Raw genomic sequence first — 20,297 nt, forward strand, 5'->3', positions numbered from 1 at the left:
TCAGAGTGGAGTTCAAAGTCAGCAGTTCCACAGCGGAGATCTCCACTGACATTTAGAATTTTTTTTTCATTTGTAGGAATTGGAATTAACCTCATAGAGACTGAATTGATTTCAAAGTGGTTTCGAAAATACATTTTCTGAACTTAATTTTTCCTCTTTTTAACCCATTATCTCCAACAAGGCAAAATGCCATACACAAAGTGGACTCTTCACATTTCAATAGTTGAGACTTAAGCTGTTAGCTTTCTGAATTAATCTTTCTTAGCTTTGGCAGATCTGAAAACTTCCAAGACAAAAGCCTGACCTTGTGCTGCCCACTGTGTCCTTGTGTTGTCAGTCAATATTTTGATGGCAAAGCATATGGGACGACATCAAAACTCAAATTTTTGACACAATTCAGATTTTCGTTTCACAAAAACTCAAAAATTTGAATTATACTTTCAAAAACGTAAATGTTTTGGTATTTATTAAACACAATTAAAACGTGAAAAACTCAAATGTGAAACTTCAGCATCTAATAGCTATGAAATTCATGTAGAAGTCAATTGGAGTCAATTCAAGCCATTTTTTTTAATTCAAGATTTATGAGTTTTGTTTAGTTTATTTAAAGCTTGTAAACTCAAAATTCAAAGTATTTTTTATATGATTTTATGAAATCGAGTTTTTCATATTTGGATTTTTTAATAAATTGGCAAAAATACCACTTTTTTTAAATAGTGGGTTTATTTGAACTAGAGAACACCTCTAAAACTTCACAAACGAAATTTTGGATAAATAAGTCCAGTAATGGTAGTACATTCCTTCTCAATGGAAATGTATTCTCTGGGAAACTTGGATGAGTGGAAGGGTGGCTAAGCCTGAATACCACCCCCACCATTTAGGCTAATGACATTCATGACATTTTAACCTCTGTTCTCTGCTGGAAGGCACATGTGGCCAAAATGCCCCTTGTCCATTAGCCAGTGGGTACAATTTTTGGTGAATGTCTATTTTCTCTCCAGTGGCATAACTATTGGGGGAGCAGCAGGAACAACCCCCCCAGTAGGGCCCAGAGTCATTGAGCATGCTACAAACATTTCAGATGGTAAGAGAATTCACTCTGTACATGTTCCAACAAGGGGAGTAGACTGGGTGAAGCCTGGGTGCAGTTTTCTTTGCACCAGGGTCAGTGGTCCCTTAGTTAATGTTGCTCTCCTATATTCACCTGAAAGCACAGTTTGAATTAGGGTGAGATTTGTGGCCCTATATATTCTATATTATATTATATATGGTTGAATGGATGATAAACCAATGTGTTCAAATATCTGTTACAGGTTTGGAACCTGTTATCCAGAATCCTGTGGACCTAGGGTTTTCTGAATAACAGATCTTTTTGTAATTTGGATCTTTATACCTTAAGTCTACTAGAAAATCATTTAAATATTAAATTAACCCAATAGGCTGGTTTTGCTTACAATACGGATAAATTATCATAGTTTGGATCATGTACTGTTTTATTATTACATAGTTACATAGTTACATAAAGTAGTTAAATCAGGTTGAAAAAAAGACAACGTCCATCAAGTGTAACCCCTCCAAATGAAAACCCAGTGGATGTAAATCACATCCACTGCCATCCCAGAATCAAGGTCCCTGCTCACCTTCTCATAAAAAGAAAGTAAGTTAGTCTGGCAAGATCTATTATGCATAAAGCCATGGTGGCACAAACTCATAGTATTATGATCTGCTATGAAGTCCAGTATCTTATCCTTTATTAACCCTTCAAAAAGCTTTCCTACCACTGACATCAGACTAAATGGTCTATAGTTTTGAGACTGATAACTGGATCCCTTTTTGTAATAGTGCCACCACATTAGCAATTTGCCTGTCTACTGGCACCATGCCAGACCTCAACTGAGGAAAAGGAAGTCGTTTTCAAAAATCTCGATTATTTGGATAAATGTAGTCTATCGGAAACAGCCTTCCCATAATTCTAAGCTTGTTGTTTGTTACAGGAGCCTTAGACAAAGGTTAAACCTATTAGGGGAGTTGAACTGAAAAAGATTGACAACCACTGAGTTAAGGGTATGCTGATTTATTTTACTTCTGGAAAAGTTATTGGAACATTTTATGGTTGCCTGAGTTAGTTATTGGAAATCATAATCCATTTAAGAAGCCCAGGACGGAGCCTGCTCGTGGAAAAAAATGTTAGAATTCAGAGTAATTAATGGAGACTGTGGGCAGATTTATGAAAATTAGAACTAGCAACAGTTTAATTGTATCACACTTTCCTAACTGTCAACATTTTCCCAACAGTCAAGAAAGTTTTTTTTAACAAATTGGCACATTTATTAAAGCATTTTGAATTTGAAAAATGTGCCAATTTATCAGGCCCGAATCAACTGCTACAGCACTCAAACACCCTACCTATTCAGAGAGTTCCTAAAACAGAATAATCATTGGTTACATTTAACACTCTACTAGGTATCTTTCCAAATTGATAAATATCATTTTCAGTTTGAATTAGAAGTAATGCAGAAAATGATTTGTAAATATGATCCTCTTGTTCTTTTATGAGCAACAACCAGGGACAATAAATCCACCACGTAATTTTACCAGTAATTCTATGGGGCAGATTTATCAAGGGTAGAAAGTAAAAAAAATAGAATTTCGAGCTATTTTTGTGTACTTTGACTAGGGAATAATCCAAATTCGATTCGAATTTGAAAACAATTCGGAAATTCGAATATCAAAATTGATCATGTACTGTCTCTTTAAAACTTTGACTTTGACCATCTAAAACCTGCCAAATTGCTCTTTTAGCCTATGAGGGACCCCCTAGAACCCATTTGGAGTCAATTGGTGGACTTTGAAAAATCATAGGTTTTTTTTGAAAATACCTTGAATGGAATTTGATCGAATACGATCTTACTTCGATTCGAACGATCGAATACAGCCTATTCACCTGCAAAAAAAATTATTTGATTTTTTTAATAAATTTCGGTTGGTCTTTTTTTTATTCTAATTTCGACATTATGGGAGTTCAAAAAACCACCCATTACTTCGAAATTCGACCCTTGATAAATTTGCCCCTACGTGGCAAAATATTAACTTGTGAACTCTAAAAGACTGAGCAGTTCATTTAAACAAATCATTTCTTCTGAAGTTCTGAAAGTTATTTTACTGCACTTTGTAAATTGGTGGGGTTTTGGAGACCAGGTTATGATTGCTCAAGGTACTTAATTCTTAATGAATAAACACATTGTTTAGCTTTAATAAATGTCTGTTAGTAGCACAAAGAGTCCACAACAATTTAAAACAAAATATTGATCCACCAGTTCAATATTTTGTAAATCTGACCAATCATTTTATTTTTCTTTATCTGGTTTTACCCTGTCCTGTTCTAAGAAGAAAAGTATCTATTTTAGGGTGGGGATTGGAATCGTCAGCTGTTAAATTGTTTACACCGATTATTGATCATTTCTCTGAACCTTGCTGTAGTCGTCACATTTTATATTTTTTTCTTTACCTCTAATCAATTTGCATTTTCTTACGACAAAAAAAATCATAAATAATTTACTTTTTTTCCAATGGCAACTCGTAGGGGCAGATGTATGAAGGGTCGAATATCGAGGGTTAATTAACCCTCGATATTCGACTAGGAACAAAAATCGTTCGACTTCGAATATCGAAGTCGAACGATTTAGCGCAAATCCTACGATCGAACGATCGAAGGATTATTCGTTCGATCGAACAATTAAATCCTTCGAATCGAACGATTCGAAGGATTTTAATCCAACGATCGAAGGAATATCCTTCGATCAAAAAAACTCAGGCAAGCCTATGGGGACCTTCCCCATAGGCTAACATTGACTTCGGTAGCTTTTAGCTGCCGAAGTAGGGGGTCGAAGTTTTTCTTAAAGAGACAGTACTTCGATTATCGAATGGTCGAATAGTCGAACGATTTTTAGTTCGAATCGTTCGATTCGTAGTCGTAGTCGTAGTCGAAGGTCGAAGTAGCCCATTCGATGGTCGAAGTAGCCCAAAAAACACTTCGAAATTCGAAGTTTTTTTAATTCGAATCCTTCACTCGAGCTTTGTAAATGTGCCCCGTAGTGTTAACTTTATTCCTACAACACAATTTTACAAAATAGATTACAGAATTTTCCATTCGCCTAATGACAATGTTATTGCAGTATATCATGGCATATCACCAACAATCTACTTTCCGAATTTCAATCCCCTCAATCAAACCCATCCACCGAGCATATATAATCCTTCACAACTGTAAACCCCTCAAATAATCTGTCAGCATCCAAAGCCAAACTTATTCCACTTAAAACCTTCTTTTGAGTATTAGAAAATCAATTCAGCATATAGGACTAGTTAAGCAGATTGATAGTAATGTGTGTTTAGACCATGAAATATATGTACTAAATTATTTTCTCCGGACAATTTTAGTGATGTGAGTCACCCTATTTTTCTCTAAATCATAAATATATTTTATGTGAAAAAATTGTGGAGACGTAACCTGTATTTCATCTTTTACTTGCGATAAAGTCCAAGGTTTGAAGCTGTCAAGGACTAATTCCACTATCATTTGCCATAACAAAATGGTCACATTTTTCATTTCTACTGCTTCAATCCCATACGTTAGTTTGCCTGAGCAAAGAAATGCTCACACTGCTTCCTTACAAGTGTCATGTGCTGTTTGATAAGGTCACATTAAAAAAACAGAAATGTAACAGAAATAAAATTTCAGGACAATTATTTGAAATCTCAAAGTCTTAAACAGAGTCTATATACTATATATGCATCCACCTTTAATCCTCACTCCCTTAGTAAATAAACACCAGTTAATTTTAACTGGTCTATTATATTAAGAATGAGGAACACATTTGATTGGAAAACAAATCTGGAAACTTTTTAACATTGCTAATATTACATGACATAGCTGTTTGACTTAATGGTAGGAATGTGATGTCATATACTTTGTTCCTTTAAAAGAAAATAGAAAACCATTATTGTTTATGTGACTTTATGGTAATTTATTGCTTGTTAACCTGATCAACAAATGTAAACTGCTGAATATTGTGTAAAAAACAATAAAAAAGATTTTGTTAAAAAAAAAGAAAATAGAAAACTAATATTTATACTGAGAGTGTTTATCAAAGTCGTTTTACAGGGTAATGTTTAATTTTAGTGATGGGCGAATCTGTCTCGTTTCTCTTTGCCGAAAAATTCGCAAAACTCCAAAAAAAATTGCGAAATGGCGAAATATTCGTGATATGTGTTGAAGTCATTGGGAGTCAAAATAATTTCGATGCACTACTATTTTGACACGAGTGACAATTTTTATACGCACGCTCGATTGTCCAAATGCATTAAAGTCAATGGGTGTCTGAATTATTTTGACACACCATGAATTTTCCATGCAGTTTGGTGAAATGCAGAAATTCACCGCAAATCAATGTCTGGCATATAAATTCGCCCATCACTATTCAATTTTAGTCTGACACATTTAAAAATATTCTGTGTCAACGAAGTCAGCAATAACATCTTCTGTATCAACTGTGCAAATCGTAAAGGGTTTACTAAAAGAAAAAACAGATGTGAAAAAAAAAGCCATTTATATAGATGATGATGATTTAAAAAAAAATAATTGAAAAAAATGTGATTTCTCATTGAGACAGTTCATCACAAATCTCTCACATAATTTGCTGAAAAAAAAAGAAAAGAAAAACTTGGGGAAAAAATGTTTAAACATATCTAGTCTGTAATTTTGAAATAGGGAAAATACATACAGTAGGTCATGAAAAGCAGTGGGGGAAAACATTTTTGATCATGAATAAAATAAGAGAAATTGAATATACAGTGGGTTCAGATGTGATGATTATACCAGAAATCTACAAAATGAAGCCATACACTGAAACTTCAGTGCATTTTAAAACAATTTCAGTTTCACTGTAACATGGATATTTATCAGTGATATAAAAAGCAGATTCACAGAATCTTACATTTAAAAATATTTCATAGCAAAAATTTAACAAAAAATCATAAACAGCTATATTTTTTATAACCATAAGGATTCTTTTTTGAATTGCACTGAAAAGTTGCCAATATCCGATCTGAACCGAAAATTAAATACAGTTTGCATTTAGGTGACATTCAACTCACTTGAACTCTTAGTAGAAACAATACATTTTGAATCATCAATGAAATCTCTCACTTACATAGTTGCCCATATTTATAGGACCTAAATATCATATTAACGGCAACACTTAAAGGGTCAGTATACACCCCTTTTCAATGCGAGCACAATAAACAGGGTTGTCAGAACTTTTGTCCATTGTTTCAATTAAGAAATGTTTTTGCCTGTTATTATTTCTGGCACAGAACAAGAATCTGAAAGCAATTTTGTTTGTTTGATGGGCGATAACGAGCTTTTAGCAAATGAACCTGTTTAACGGAAACTGAGAGGGGGGTTCAATGAAAAAAATGCAATTTTGAGACCAATTTATGTCCTATTTATTGTGCTCATTTTAGCAAAGGGGATTTTAGTTATATAAGGTCCTTTTAAGTATGTCCTCTTTCAATGTGTTGGATAAAATAATGTAATTCCAAATAGGGGCGTTTTTGTGCAAAAAGGATAAGGGATACAAAATACAAAAGGGATACTCCTAGCCCTTCCAGTGCAACACCTTCTCTGTGTTGGATAAAGAATCTAACATAAGGCACAGAGCACAGTACTGATGGGTGAAGGGAGCCCTGTATTTAATGACTGGCAAAGCAGTTGGTAATTATAACACTCCTTGCACCTAACTCCTCCCATTTGCCATCAAACTCTCATGTATAGCACACCGACCCTGCCTAGACTTTGTAAAGCTCTAATTATTCATATTAAGTAGCACTATGACTCTTCAGCTTCCTTGACAGCCTTCAGCTGTTGTTGTGTGCTGGAAGCTGACAAAAGATGAAGGGTGCCAGGTTGGTAGGGTAGGGTGTAAATCATATACAAGCTGTTATGTTCTGCCTAATCTATAGACAACTTCCAAAAGTAACTTACCATTGACTTTGCCTGCATCCGGAAAAGTTGCTGTGATGGCAGATACAATAGGGCTGCACTCAGGATAAGCTTTCAGAATATATTCTTCAATGATACCTTTGACCCCAGTAGGTCTGGTCCAGGTTACAGCCACACTATATCCACTTATGTTCAAGGTTTTGAAATCAATGTTTAAAGGTTGAGGTACTAAGCAAAACAAAATATAGAAAACAAAATCAGATCAGACTATTATCCATGTAGTTTAGTGTTCTGCTGGTGGTCAAAGAGAAGGCTGAAGAAGAGATTGAAAGGCAACAGCACAATCATCAATAACCTAAGATTCATTCACGTTTATGTAATAATATTAGAGTGTTAAGGCTGGCCACACTATATAAGTATATGGTAGAACATTGATCAGCATAGTCAAATTTGATCTAACTAAACCCCAGTTTGAATATACAAATTGTTCAATGCACAAGCACAAATATTCCTACTATCCAGCCTGGAACATACATAAGTAGATGTACAATACATCAATGGTAGAAACGTGAACTAAGAGAGTAGGTGTGAGCTTGAGACAGGAAGGGCCGTGAAGAATGAAGAATCCTTTATTTGGGCTGATATTCATAACATTATGAGTTTTTGAATTTAGAAGTAAGCCTGGAGGTTTCCAAACTAAAATTTGTAGAGGAGGGGAAGTACAGTAAATGGCAGTAAGAAAGGCTGGATGAATGGAAAATTTAGTACAAAGACAAAGAGGGGTTTGGGCTTGAATGTGATAGCTTTTAACACGAATAATGAGGAAATGGTACATCTAGCGGTGTGAATTGTGGGTAAAAAGCATAATGATTTGCTCCTTGGACTTCCGAATAGTGGCACTTGGTCCCTCCTGCCAGAGGTGCACTAGGCAACCTGACCAGCCACCTCGCTATATTCCCCATGCGGGCGCCAACATGCAAGTGTGATGACAAAACGTGGGGCGTCAAATTTCAAGTTTTTTTCAAGTGAATTTCGCAGGAACTTTGTGAATTTTTCGGTGAAGAGAAATGGGAGAAATTCGCCCATCACTACTCAAAACTATAATTTGCTCACTGCACTTGGGGACGTAAATGAACCTTTAAGCTAATTTACAAATACAGAGCAAAGGGCAATTTTCAGATGCCAGATTCCAGTTTTACTGTACAATGTCAGAATAGATTCATTGGCACCATGAAATAAAAGTATGCATGGGGAGTGAGTGGCTGAATATTTACTGTTACTTGCATAAGGCTTCCATTTAAATGATCCATATGCACTTTAAAGTACAGCAAATGTATTCAACCTATAGTTGCATCTTCTTCTATAGTCTATGTTCCTTAGCCTCAGCTGAGGATATCCTCTGAACAACCCCTAAACACAAATATATAAATACAGGTATAGGATCCGTTATCCAGAAACCCATTATCCGGAAAGCTCCGAATGACGGAAAGGCTGTTTCCCACAGACTCCATTTTATCCAGATAATCCAATTTTTTTTAAATGATTTCCTTTATCTCTGTAATAATAAAACAGTTCTGTGTACTAGATCCCAGCTAACATATAATTAATCCTTATTGAAGGCAGAACCAGCTATTGGGTTTATTTAATGTTTACATGATTTTCTAGTAGACTAAAGGCATGAAGATCCAAATTACAGAAAGATCTGTTATCCAGAAACCCCAGGTCCCAAGCATTCTGGATAACAGGTCCCATACCTGTATATATTTGTTGCACACATTAAGCTATGTAAGTCATATAAATGGACAGCATTATATATATATATATATATATACATACACACACACAAGTCCTTTTATCGGCACTCACCACACCTTTCATCATAGGTCGGGTGCTCACCAATTTATCACATATTGCCATTAGAGAAAGCACTCAAGGCAAGTTGAAACAGATCGAAACACATAGACAAAAATATGGACGAATAAAGCTCTTTCTATTATCATGTACTAATACACTGACTTGCTGTGAGTGCTTTCTCTAATATATACAGTATATATATATATATATATATATATATATATATATATATATATATATATATATATATATATATATATATATATACACACACACACACACACAAAGGGTATATTTCCAACTATGAAAGAAGTGCTGGCGTAGACAGGGAGATCTCTCCCATAATGTATTAGTGAAAGATGAGAAAGAAAGATAATTCAGACTTATTATACATTGTGCTTTGACACTTTTATAGATTGAGTACATCAACCCACAAAACACCACATTTTAGACGATGCCCAAATGTACAATTCCATTTCCTGAATTCAATTTGTTTAAATCTAATTAATTAGTAAAACTAAGAGATGGCATGTGAGAAATATGGACAAATTAATGACTTTGCATCCTCTGTTAGAAGCAAGATTTTAGCCTAATCTCTCATGGAAATCCTTTGCATAGAAATTCAGATTAATTCAGTTCAGTTGGGAGAAAAGTTGTTTCACAGAGAGGGGTTCTACACTTTTCGAAGAGGTTAATTCATACAAATAGGGTTGAAACTTGTCCCAAACACTTGTTGGACTCTGTCTGGTTAGGTCTATAATACTCATTGATTGACAATCTATCTTGAGCTCTTGATGATATATCTGTATTTATTCTACATTTTACTTGGTTGGTGGGTCTATGTTGCTCTTCTCGGGTCATTGAGGAACAAGGACATTGGCACTAGGAGAAGGCTATGATGTTCAGGGACTCTTTATTAGTTTATTTCAGTTTTATATAGAATAGGACTCATTTTAAGGGGGACAGGATACAAAAGGGTACCCTCAGTGACCCCATGCCCCTTATTTGCACCTGGTGCTGTTAGGTGCCTTTTTTAATCTCCAGTTTGGAGGGCAAACCTGTCTGTAAATGTGACACTGGTGGACACAATTTACTTTCAAGCATGGAAGGGTTGTCATGTTAGAATCCACTTGCCAGATACTGGATTGCATTGGGGCTATGTATGAATCTTGTCACTCATGGCACTTCAGCTGATTTCAGCTGAGGGCCACACTTTGGGAAAGCATTTGTAACAGGGGGAGAAGAGGGAGTCTGAAGGCCATTTAGAGTGAGTTTTCACTAATTTAATTTGGGTTTGGGTTGTTTATTTGTTGCCCTAGGTTCCCACAGAACTACCCCTAAATCTACTGCCATACGCATGGTCCCTCAGGTGCCTATATGGTACATATTACCTTGTTCTGGACTAAATGCTTTGCCTGGTTATAGCAGGGACAGTTTGCTGCAATTGTGAGAAAACAAGTTGACTTGCAAAATGTTATGCACTCTTGCCTTGCCAGTTCTTTTAATATATAGATATTGCACACACACCCCCCCCTAATGGAAACATAGCCAATCCAAACCACACTGCTATTATAAAACAACTGTTTGAAGGGCTCCCCCAGTCCAATTGCAAAAGCAAATGCATTTTGGTGCTATATAAAGAGATATTCTGAGGAGCTATTTTGACATGTACACGTGAGGAGTATTTCAGTGCCTCCATAAAAAACTGTCAATTCCACTCTAAGAAAGCCATCAGTAGGCATAATGCACACAGCACCTGTTTAGCCAAAAACCAGCAGCAGTGGTACTGTAAGTGGCTAATGTCACATCTGATTTACTGTTGTCGAGTGGAAAATATTTCCTGCAGTCTCCTTGCTACATTTGCTGGGAAATATGTTCATCCTGTTCAATTAAAGTTACTGTTTGGGGTGTTTAGCACAATGTGCAGGAAGAGTGGGACAAAACATTTTTTTCCAAAAATGGAGGATATTTGTCATTGTTGGAGTATATGATGCAGAGCTGTGGCCCCTGATAGTGCTGCTTCCAAATAGTAACAGTGTATCAGGCAACATAACTCATAGAAACAGAGTAGTTTCTGGGACTATAGAAGGTAGTGATGAGCGAATTTGTTCTGTTTTGATTCACCGAAAAATTCTCGTATTTCCTGCGAAATTCAAAACGGACAAAAATTTGAGAAATGATGAGTCTCGTTTTTGGACGCCGGCACACATTCGCCAGTGAAAATGCGAATGTTTAACAAATGTATTCACCGGCGGCAAATTGTGAGAAATTGTGAGAAATTGCCGAAAATAAATTCGTCCCCATCACTAATAGTAGGGTGGCTTTTATGCTAATTTGTATAGCTATATATAGCATCTATTACATTGTTATGGTTTTTATCTATAACCTTGCGTGACTGTTACACTAATATTTCTGTACTGTATATATCTATAATCTTGTTGTGTATGAAAGTGCTTATTTGTGACTTTGGATACTCCTAGAACCAGAACAAAGTGACTCTCACTGCAAAATTTTTATTTGCCCCAAAACCTTTTTCAGCTAAGAGGGGGCTGACAGAATGTTGAACTATAAAGGGAACCTACAAGCTTAACTGAAGATGTGAATGTTTGTTGTTAGATGAAAGCAGTACTTACCAGCTGATTTTGTACGCCCTCGACTCCAACTACTTGCTTCTGATCCAGCTTCATTTGAGGCAATCACTCTATATAAATATTCTTTAAACAAAGAAGAGATTTGAATTGATGCATGCACAGTGTCATTAGCAATGTTTATAGTAAAATACAGGAGGAAATTGTTATAGTGTACCTGTAAATGGCTGTAGGGGATTGTCATAGGATTCTTGACTTTCCCCTCCATATACAATGACCGAGTCATTCCCTCTGCAGTTAACAGAGCTGCCAGTCAATAAGCAGCCATCCAGATAAACTCTTACAGCACCAAAGGAGGAAGTTGCAAAGTTAACAACAAAGCCTTTTTTGAGCTCCATCTCTTTAATACAACCTCCAAAACCTAATGGGTAAAATGATATCAATTGGTTAAAGTTATTTTGTAGTGATATTTAATACTAAATTAAACTTCTAGGGTTAAGCATTGGGTTTGCAATATTACAATTTGGAAACAGAGGTAAAAATATTGTCAGTGCTTATTACTGTCCCCTGGTTTTGCATCAGTGGTCACACCATTTTCTGAAAGAATCTTTAATGAATGGCAATTTTTTATGCAACAACTACAGTAATGTTATTCATGACCGCAACTGCAATTGTGGGTTGTAAATTACCCCTTATGTTCTGTATTGTTTCAGCAGCACTTTTCTAGCATATGGGTCATGTATTATACATGAAAGAGGTTGCTTTTTTGACCTCTAAACCAATTAAATATTTTCATTATAAACTATCTATTAAATTACTATTGAGAATGATCTAATACTCAATGTTGAAGAAATGTAAGATGTTTTTAATTGCCTTTGATTTTCTTCAAAAAAAACTGTGATTTCATGAAGAAAACTCATTTTCGATTTTAATAAATAGACCCCCTAGACTAGTTAACTTTACTTGTCTACTCGCTTACCTAACAGAAGGATATATACCGTGACTGTTATAAAAGGAGGGTACAATTCAGAGTTCAGCCACCCTCCTAGGAACTGATTATCCTTTACTTCTGATATTTCAAGAACCCACCAAAAAGAACAGTCATGAAATCTCAACTTTAGATCTTCTCTGTAAGGGTTTATTTTAAAAGTGTACTCAAAAAATCTTCAAGGAAATTTACATAAATTCTCAAGTAAAAAAGTGAAGTCACCTCATTCAGGATTGAGAATCAATCAACTCATGGAGGTACAAAATTGATTTGATAATCTTAAAGACACCAGCAGTTTATCCTCAAAGAGTCAAATCAGACTCTTCGACCACTCCTCTCATTGGCCTGGGAAAACCACTTCTGCAAAAGCCATGGCCTTCCTTTTGGTCCACACTGACGAAAACAGACATCTTCATTTATAATTAATTTGAATCTTTAGTTGAAAACTCAAGGGTGACTATGCTAATGAAAACTTCCATTGGAATTATAAACTGGGAAATACCTTATTCCTATCTTAGACACAAATGTTGTATTGGATCATTAATCAAGCTAAAGATCTGTAATATACAAAGCCAAACAAACAAGCAAGAATATGCTGCATGATCCTATGATGTTCCATTAGGATGATGAAACTAATAGATTTAATTTCATTAATAAGAAAGCACATGAGTAGGTTTCAACATGGAGCAGAAAAGAGATCATTCTCTTTATATTCTCTCAAGTATGTTTCATACAGGTGGCCAGTGTCTTAATAAAGACAGAGAAAACATATTGTTTATACTTGTGTAGCTATTGCAAATCCTGGACCAAGGATTAAAGGACAAATACACAGTATTTATCAAGGTGGTGTTTATACAGTTTGGAAAGCAGAAAATCAGTCTGAAAATAATTAGATAAAACCCAAACAAGACATAAGTAAATAACAAATGTCCAAAATACATCTGAGCCCATAATATAAATATTCTCACCTTGATGCAAATCAAGATCTGGAAAAGAGTTTTGAACATGTTCTGGCACACCACCAATGTAAACAGCTGAACTGACTTGTATTTCTATCTGAATGTTGTCAGGTTCATCTACTTTGTCTATTAAGTTATTTAGTTCGACGAGGAATAAGGTGTTCTCTTTCTTGATATATACTTTGTTCCATCTCCCATCACAATAAGAAAGACCCGCCCAAAGATTTAATTGCAGGAGGGTGGATTTTGTTCTAATTATGGAACTCAGGATTCCATTGTTTAGCTGAACCTAGATGAAAAAAGGAATATAAATTGTCAAATAAAATATATAGACACACCACAAATGTCAATGTATTATTTATTAAATGTGGTAATATGCAGAGTATCATTTTTTATGACATGGAATTTTATTGTACTATATTGTTGCCTCCAATCTTGCTCAGCCTCCTAACAGACCCTTCACCAACTTACTTGCTCTTCTTTGGACATTCTCTATTTCATTAATATCTCTTTTTTTAGCATTGATCACTGCATTTTCTGATATGTAGCCTTAACAGTGGTTTGCAAAGGGGGAGTTTTACCGTCTCCTTCTACGAATTTATACCCCTTATAATATGGATTAAAACCTGGATCTTATTGCTGCAACTTTATTTATTATCCAACAAGGGCTCTTCCCTATCAAAGATTTGAGTTAGTCCCATTAAGGTTATAAGTGAGTTGCATATTTGAAAATCCCAGGTGCATTACCTTTTATTTATCAACACTGAATTTCACCTACCACTTAGCCACTCAGACTGTCAGTTTGAATTTAATTCAATTAATGAATGAAGTATTTATTATACATACAATAAAATAATCAGGTCCATCGGTGTTGTATGTAAACAGAAGAAGCCCTTTCAGTTGGTCGGTTTTAAACTGGAAGGATATTTCAAAACTTGGACCACCAGAAAATACGAAAGGATAAAGCTCAAGGAAACCTGTAAATCAATATAAATTTAAAAAAAAACATAGTTACAAAGCTTCTCAACATTCTACTAGCTACATGTTGATATTGCAGATATATTTTTAGTGGGATTGCTCTGAAAGACAACACCAGAATTCTGCTTTCCATATGGATCTGATTTACTACATTGCAAGGTTTTGACTATTTTTTGATTTTTTCATAAGTTTTTCACAGTATCTTAAATTTTCAAGATTTATCAATCGAAAAAATGTCAAAAGCTTCTGAATACGTCAATGGAAAGTGTATTTTTATATTATTTTACTATTCAGGTTTTAATAACATTTTTTAAATGTTGGAAAATAATGCAGCAATGCAATTTTAGCTTGTTTTTATTTACAGCAAATTAACACAGCCAAGTTTTTTAGATATGTTATTTCATAAATATGCATCGATCATGAAAAAAACTAGATGAAATTCATACAAGATTTTTTGGGATTATAAATATTTAATTTAAAACGTAACTGTCGGACTCTCCATGTTGTTCAAACAAATGCATGTATAATTTTCATATTTAAAAGATGATATGCTAAAAACTGGGATTTTGTCTGTGATCAGCTTAAGGTTTTAGGCCTAAATATTTTTTTTACAATAGACAAACTGAGTTTCCTTATTTTTCATTGTAAAATGATTATGATAAACTAGTCATGCATATTCTTTATTAAACATTTCATATTTATTATAACTTGGCATATACCTATATGTGAACAGTAAGGGGTTATTTAATAAAACTAAGGGGCTATTTACTATTTACTAAAACTATTTTGTAAAAATAAAAATTAATCGAATTTTTTAAATAAAACAGTCGACCTAAGTTTAATCAATTTAGCTTATTTATCAAAAATATTTCTCGAAAAAGTCAGAGCGAAAAAAGTCCCAACAAATTTGTGCGTCAATTCGAATTGGAATTGTACAAAAACTCAACTTTATCGAATCATCACCATGAAAACTTGACTTTATTGTTTTTTTTGGTTTGTTGGATGACAGCACAGATCACAATGTAAAGAAACAACTTCAATGACATCTGCCATTGACTTCACCTCTACATGTTTTGAGATGGAGTATTTTTTGGATATAGTTGGATTTTTAGCAGCTTTGGGGTATAGTATATCTAGGTTTTTTTCCCTTCTAAAAATTTGAGGTTTTTTTTTCCCGTTTAAAAACTCAACCAGAAAAAATGAGGTTTAATAAATGGGCCCCTAAGGGGCCGATTCACTAAATTCGAGTGAAGGATTCGAAGTAAAAAAACTTCGAATTTCGAAGTATTTTTTGGGCTACTTCGACCATCGAATGGGCTACTTCGACCTTCGACTACGACTTCGAATCGAAGGATTCGAACTAAAAATCGTTTGACTATTCGACCATTTGATAGTCGAAGTACTGTCTCTTTAAAAAAAACTTCGACCCCCTACTTCGGCAGCTAAAAGCTACCGAAGTCAATGTTAGCCTATGGGGAAGGTCCCCATAGGCTTTCCTAAGTTTTTTGATCGAAGGATATTCCTTCGATCGTTGGATTAAAATCCTTCGAATCATTCGATTCGAAGGATTTAATCGTTCGATCGAAGGAATAATACTTCGATCGTACAATCGCAGAATTTGCGCTAAATCCTTCGACTTCGATATTCGAAGTCGAAAGATTTCAATTCTTAGTCCAATATCGAGGGTTAATTAACCCTCGATATTCGACCCTTAATGAATCAGCCCCTAAGTGTATATTTTATCAACAATTAATATTTACAGAACCACCCAGATATCAATTTATGAAACAATAATTACCAAATCCAAGAAAATGTGCTCCATCTTCAGATGTTTCTGGGCAGCCCTCCCACTTTTCATGAATGTTACTTTTCTCTTCAGCAACATCCCAGTCTAAAGTCTCCCAGTTATCCAGGGGATTGCCACTGCGCTGTATGTAAACATCACCAAGACAACCAACAAAATGCTTTCTATTGATTTGTGCATTACCTAAAGAAAAATAGACACATAGAGATTTGTAAATGGGGTTCAAACAATAATTCCAAGTCAATATAACCTAAATTAGGAATAGCTAGACCACAAGTTTGACCTATCAGCCCACAATATCTGAAGGATTATCTGAAATTGGGTTTGACGCTAACTAGAAGTCCAAGGTCTAGCCATCAACTGCAAATCAATATTATAGATTCTCTAGAATATTTGGGAGTCCATAACTAATGGAGATCTTTAGCCTAAAGTGCTTTTTTATTTTCTACTGCCCTTAGTTTAAAATCATTTCTGCTTTGAGGTAAGGAGAGGCCTCGCGTGGCACTAGCAATATCACCCCCTCTTAACTTGATCTGGAGTGGGTAAGGTAGGGTTACTGATGCATTTGGTGCACACAGGAAATTATTTATCTTAGTGGAAAAATGGACATGGCTATGTACATCAGTTGCTTCAGTTAAACCTACTCCATCTGTATAGCAGTTTCCTACCTGTTGTACTTAAGTTTAGATCATGGAAATAATCAAGACATTTTTATTGATGTATTTCATGTGAATAAGGTCAAGGTATCAGTTTACAGTAGATGATTACTAATATAACTAATATTACCTTCAGCTGTTAATGATTCTATGGGGGCAAAAGTTACCTTTATCATTTCTTTGGATTAAAAAATCATTTGGAAGCCCACCAACAAATATTCCAGTCATCTCCCCAATGATGATGCCCCCACTGGTGGCAGAATCAGATCCTGCATGTAGAGAAGATCCATACATCAATATTAATGTCACAATCAATATATAATTTTATTAAATGATATTTTAGATACATATTTTTTTAATACAAATTTGTATGAAGGTAGTTTCAATAAATACATGAACTAATAAAGATGTCTGAATCTGTACCTGTGTATAGGCCATCTACGGTAATGGTGCCACTGGCTTGAGTTCTCACAGCAATTATTTCATGCCAGTTATTATCATTATAGACTCTTCCTTCGTCATTTGTGGGGCTTATAGCCACTGCTGAGCCCTATTAAAAGATAGAATGTACCATGTAATTTTATTTATTTGGTTTGTTTGTCAAGGCTTAAAACATAGTGATATTAAAAAATACCACGAGAATAGCAAGAATAGATTTGGATCTGATTTATCAATACATTTTTATCACAATTTTTAAGGGCAAAAATCATGAATTTCAGTTTCCAAAATTTTTAATCAGCATAAAAAACTTCAAAACAGAAAATTAAAAAATTTGGCATCTTAAAGCTAAAGTCTATAAATATTTCCAAAATAAAAACCATTTTGTAAGATTTAGTAGTATATGATACAACTGCAATCAAGTTTTTTATGTTTTGAAGTGATCAAATTTTTTAGTTTTAACATGAATAATCACACATTCAATATTGAGTTTTTAAATTTTCTCAAATTTGGATTTTGATGAATCTGCCCTATTTCTCTCTCTCTCTCTTTTTCTCTCTCTCTTTTGATTGAATAAAATTGAAGCAAAAACTGGAAAATCAAGTTTTCCTAACTTTTCAATATATAGCAAGTAGGGATACACCAAATTCTCTATTTCAGGATTTGGCCGAATCCCAAATCCTTTGTGAAAGATTTGGCTGAATATTGAACTGAATATGAGCCCTAATTTACATATGTAAATTTACATATGTAAATTAGGGAAACGAGGGGAAGAGAGTAAAACGTTTTTGACTTCCTTGTTTGTGTGAAGAAAAGTCACATGATTTTTTGAATTTGGATTCTGTTCGGCCAGGCACTTGGCCAAATCCTGAACCAAATCCTGGATTCGGTGCATCCCTAACAGCAAGTGAAAAAAATCTCAAAAACTCAAATATAAGAATTCAACAACCAAAAGCTGGCAAACTTTTATATTGGCAAAGAAGGTGTAGATTACCAACTTTGAAACTATTTTAAGTAATGTGCCAATTTGTCTAAATTAATCGAACAATTTTTGATGCATTTGATTTTTTTTAGGTTCGAATGAGGTTTTGTGAATGATGTTATCCTCACCTATTTGGGTTCTTATACTGTTATTTACTTATACTTGTTTCTTTTGTTCTTGTTCTTTTTTTTTTTAAATTAGAGACTTTATAAATATACTGTACCATATATCTGTACCATGTCTTTAATATGCCAACAACACTGATACTGAAATATTAACCCACCTAATATTTCACAGGCTTAATGAGCGTATATAATTAATGCATGCAAAGGGCTGTGTTATTATGAGCCAATCAGATCCATCTATAGCCTTGGCTGGAAGACTGCATCTGGGTAGGGTCATTTCAAACAATGATTTTGAAGCCTTAAAAAAGGAACCTAGAGTGTAATTAATGATTTTACCATGTTTTTTGTCCATAGAAAGATGAGAATGGCAGATCTTCTGTCTGTGCCTTCTCATATTTCAACAAATCCTGGAAACCCTAAAGTATTATGAAATACATATCTAGTGCAATATGGTTGATATGGCCTCCATTCCCATTCATTTTCCTTGTATTTATTTCTATTTAAACATTTTGATATTTCACAAACATGCATTTCATTATTGTAGTTTAATAATTAACACCAGAACTGGTGTCATGCCCAATTAATGTGCCCTGGTAGCATGCCCATTAGTTCCTCCATTAGTGAATTGAACAATACTAATGGGATTACTAGCATGGGATGCTAATTGGGCGTGACATAAGAAACTGCCTAACTTCTTGGCATACCCATTCTAATGATGAAATTAATGAGCATTTTATTAAATGCTGTCTCATCAAAGTGCATTTTGTTAGCGTTAAAATTGGTATAAACGATGCTGCATTTTAAATACCGTATTTAAGTCATGAAAAGAGATTTTTAGTATTTAGTTTGATGGTCAAATCTACAATTCACATTTCTTGACATCAAAGAGGTTATGCAACTAGGTCTTGTTCAATACGTTTCTCATTGGTTTCTCATTAGTACTCATTGCAAAAAAGCAATGTATCATAGTATAGTGTGAGTCGATACTGTGTTGATCTGCTTTTTTTAAACATTTTTTTAACACAATATGACCTCCTATTCTGAGCTCCCTTCCCAGAGACTATTATCCACTGTTACTATAGGCACCATCTCTCCCTACCATATCTGCTATCCCACAGTCACACTCCCTTCCCAGAGACTATTATCCACTGTTACTATAGACACCATCTCTCCCTACTATACCTGCTTTCCCACAGTCACACTCCCTTCCCAGAGACTATTATCCCACTGTTACTATAGGTACCATCTCTCCCTACTATACCTGCTATCCCACAGTCACACTCCCTTCCCAGAGACTATTATCCCACTTTTACTATAGGCACCATCTCTCCCTACTATACCTGCTATCCCACAGTCACACTCCCTTCCCAGAGACTATTATCCACTGTTACTATAGACACCATCTCTCCCTACTATACCTGCTATCCCACAGTCACACTCCCTTCCCAGAGACTATTATCACACTGTTACTATAGGCACCTTCTCTCCCTACTATCCCTGCTATCCCACAGTCACACTCCCTTCCCAGAGACTATTATCCCACTGTTACTATAGGCACCATCTCTCCCTACTATACCTGCTATCCCACAGTCACACTCCCTTCCCAGAGACTATTATCCCACTGTTACTATAGACACCATCTCTCCCTACTATACCTGCTATCCCACAGTCACACTCCCTTCCCAGAGACTATTACCCACTGTTACTATAGACACCATTTCTCCCTACTATACCTGCTATCCCACAGTCACACTCCCTTCCCAGAGACTATTACCCACTGTTACTATAGACACCATCTCTCCCTACTATACCTGCTATCCCACAGTCACACTCCCTTCCCAGAGACCATTATCCACTGTTACTATAGACACCATCTCTCCCTACTATACCTGCTATCCCACAGTCACACTCCCTTCCCAGAG

General features: G+C 35.1%; 1 protein-coding gene across 1 annotated transcript in view; it reads right to left on the reverse strand.

Moving 5' to 3' along the window:
• ush2a.L (Usher syndrome 2A (autosomal recessive, mild) L homeolog) overlaps positions 1-20,297 on the reverse strand; it is a 442,265-nt gene that overhangs the window by 263,374 nt on the left and 158,594 nt on the right. Inside the window, exons 23-30 of the mRNA XM_041562401.1 lie at positions 17,254-17,380; positions 16,998-17,099; positions 16,169-16,357; positions 14,239-14,369; positions 13,402-13,681; positions 11,663-11,866; positions 11,491-11,571; positions 7,046-7,231 (exon numbers count right to left, since the gene is read on the reverse strand). Coding sequence (XP_041418335.1) covers positions 7,046-7,231; positions 11,491-11,571; positions 11,663-11,866; positions 13,402-13,681; positions 14,239-14,369; positions 16,169-16,357; positions 16,998-17,099; positions 17,254-17,380 — 1,300 coding nt within the window. The remainder of the gene's footprint in view (positions 1-7,045; positions 7,232-11,490; positions 11,572-11,662; positions 11,867-13,401; positions 13,682-14,238; positions 14,370-16,168; positions 16,358-16,997; positions 17,100-17,253; positions 17,381-20,297) is intronic.

This window comes from Xenopus laevis, chromosome 5L, assembly GCF_017654675.1.
Source record: "Xenopus laevis strain J_2021 chromosome 5L, Xenopus_laevis_v10.1, whole genome shotgun sequence".
NCBI classification, from domain to species: Eukaryota; Metazoa; Chordata; class Amphibia; order Anura; family Pipidae; genus Xenopus; species Xenopus laevis.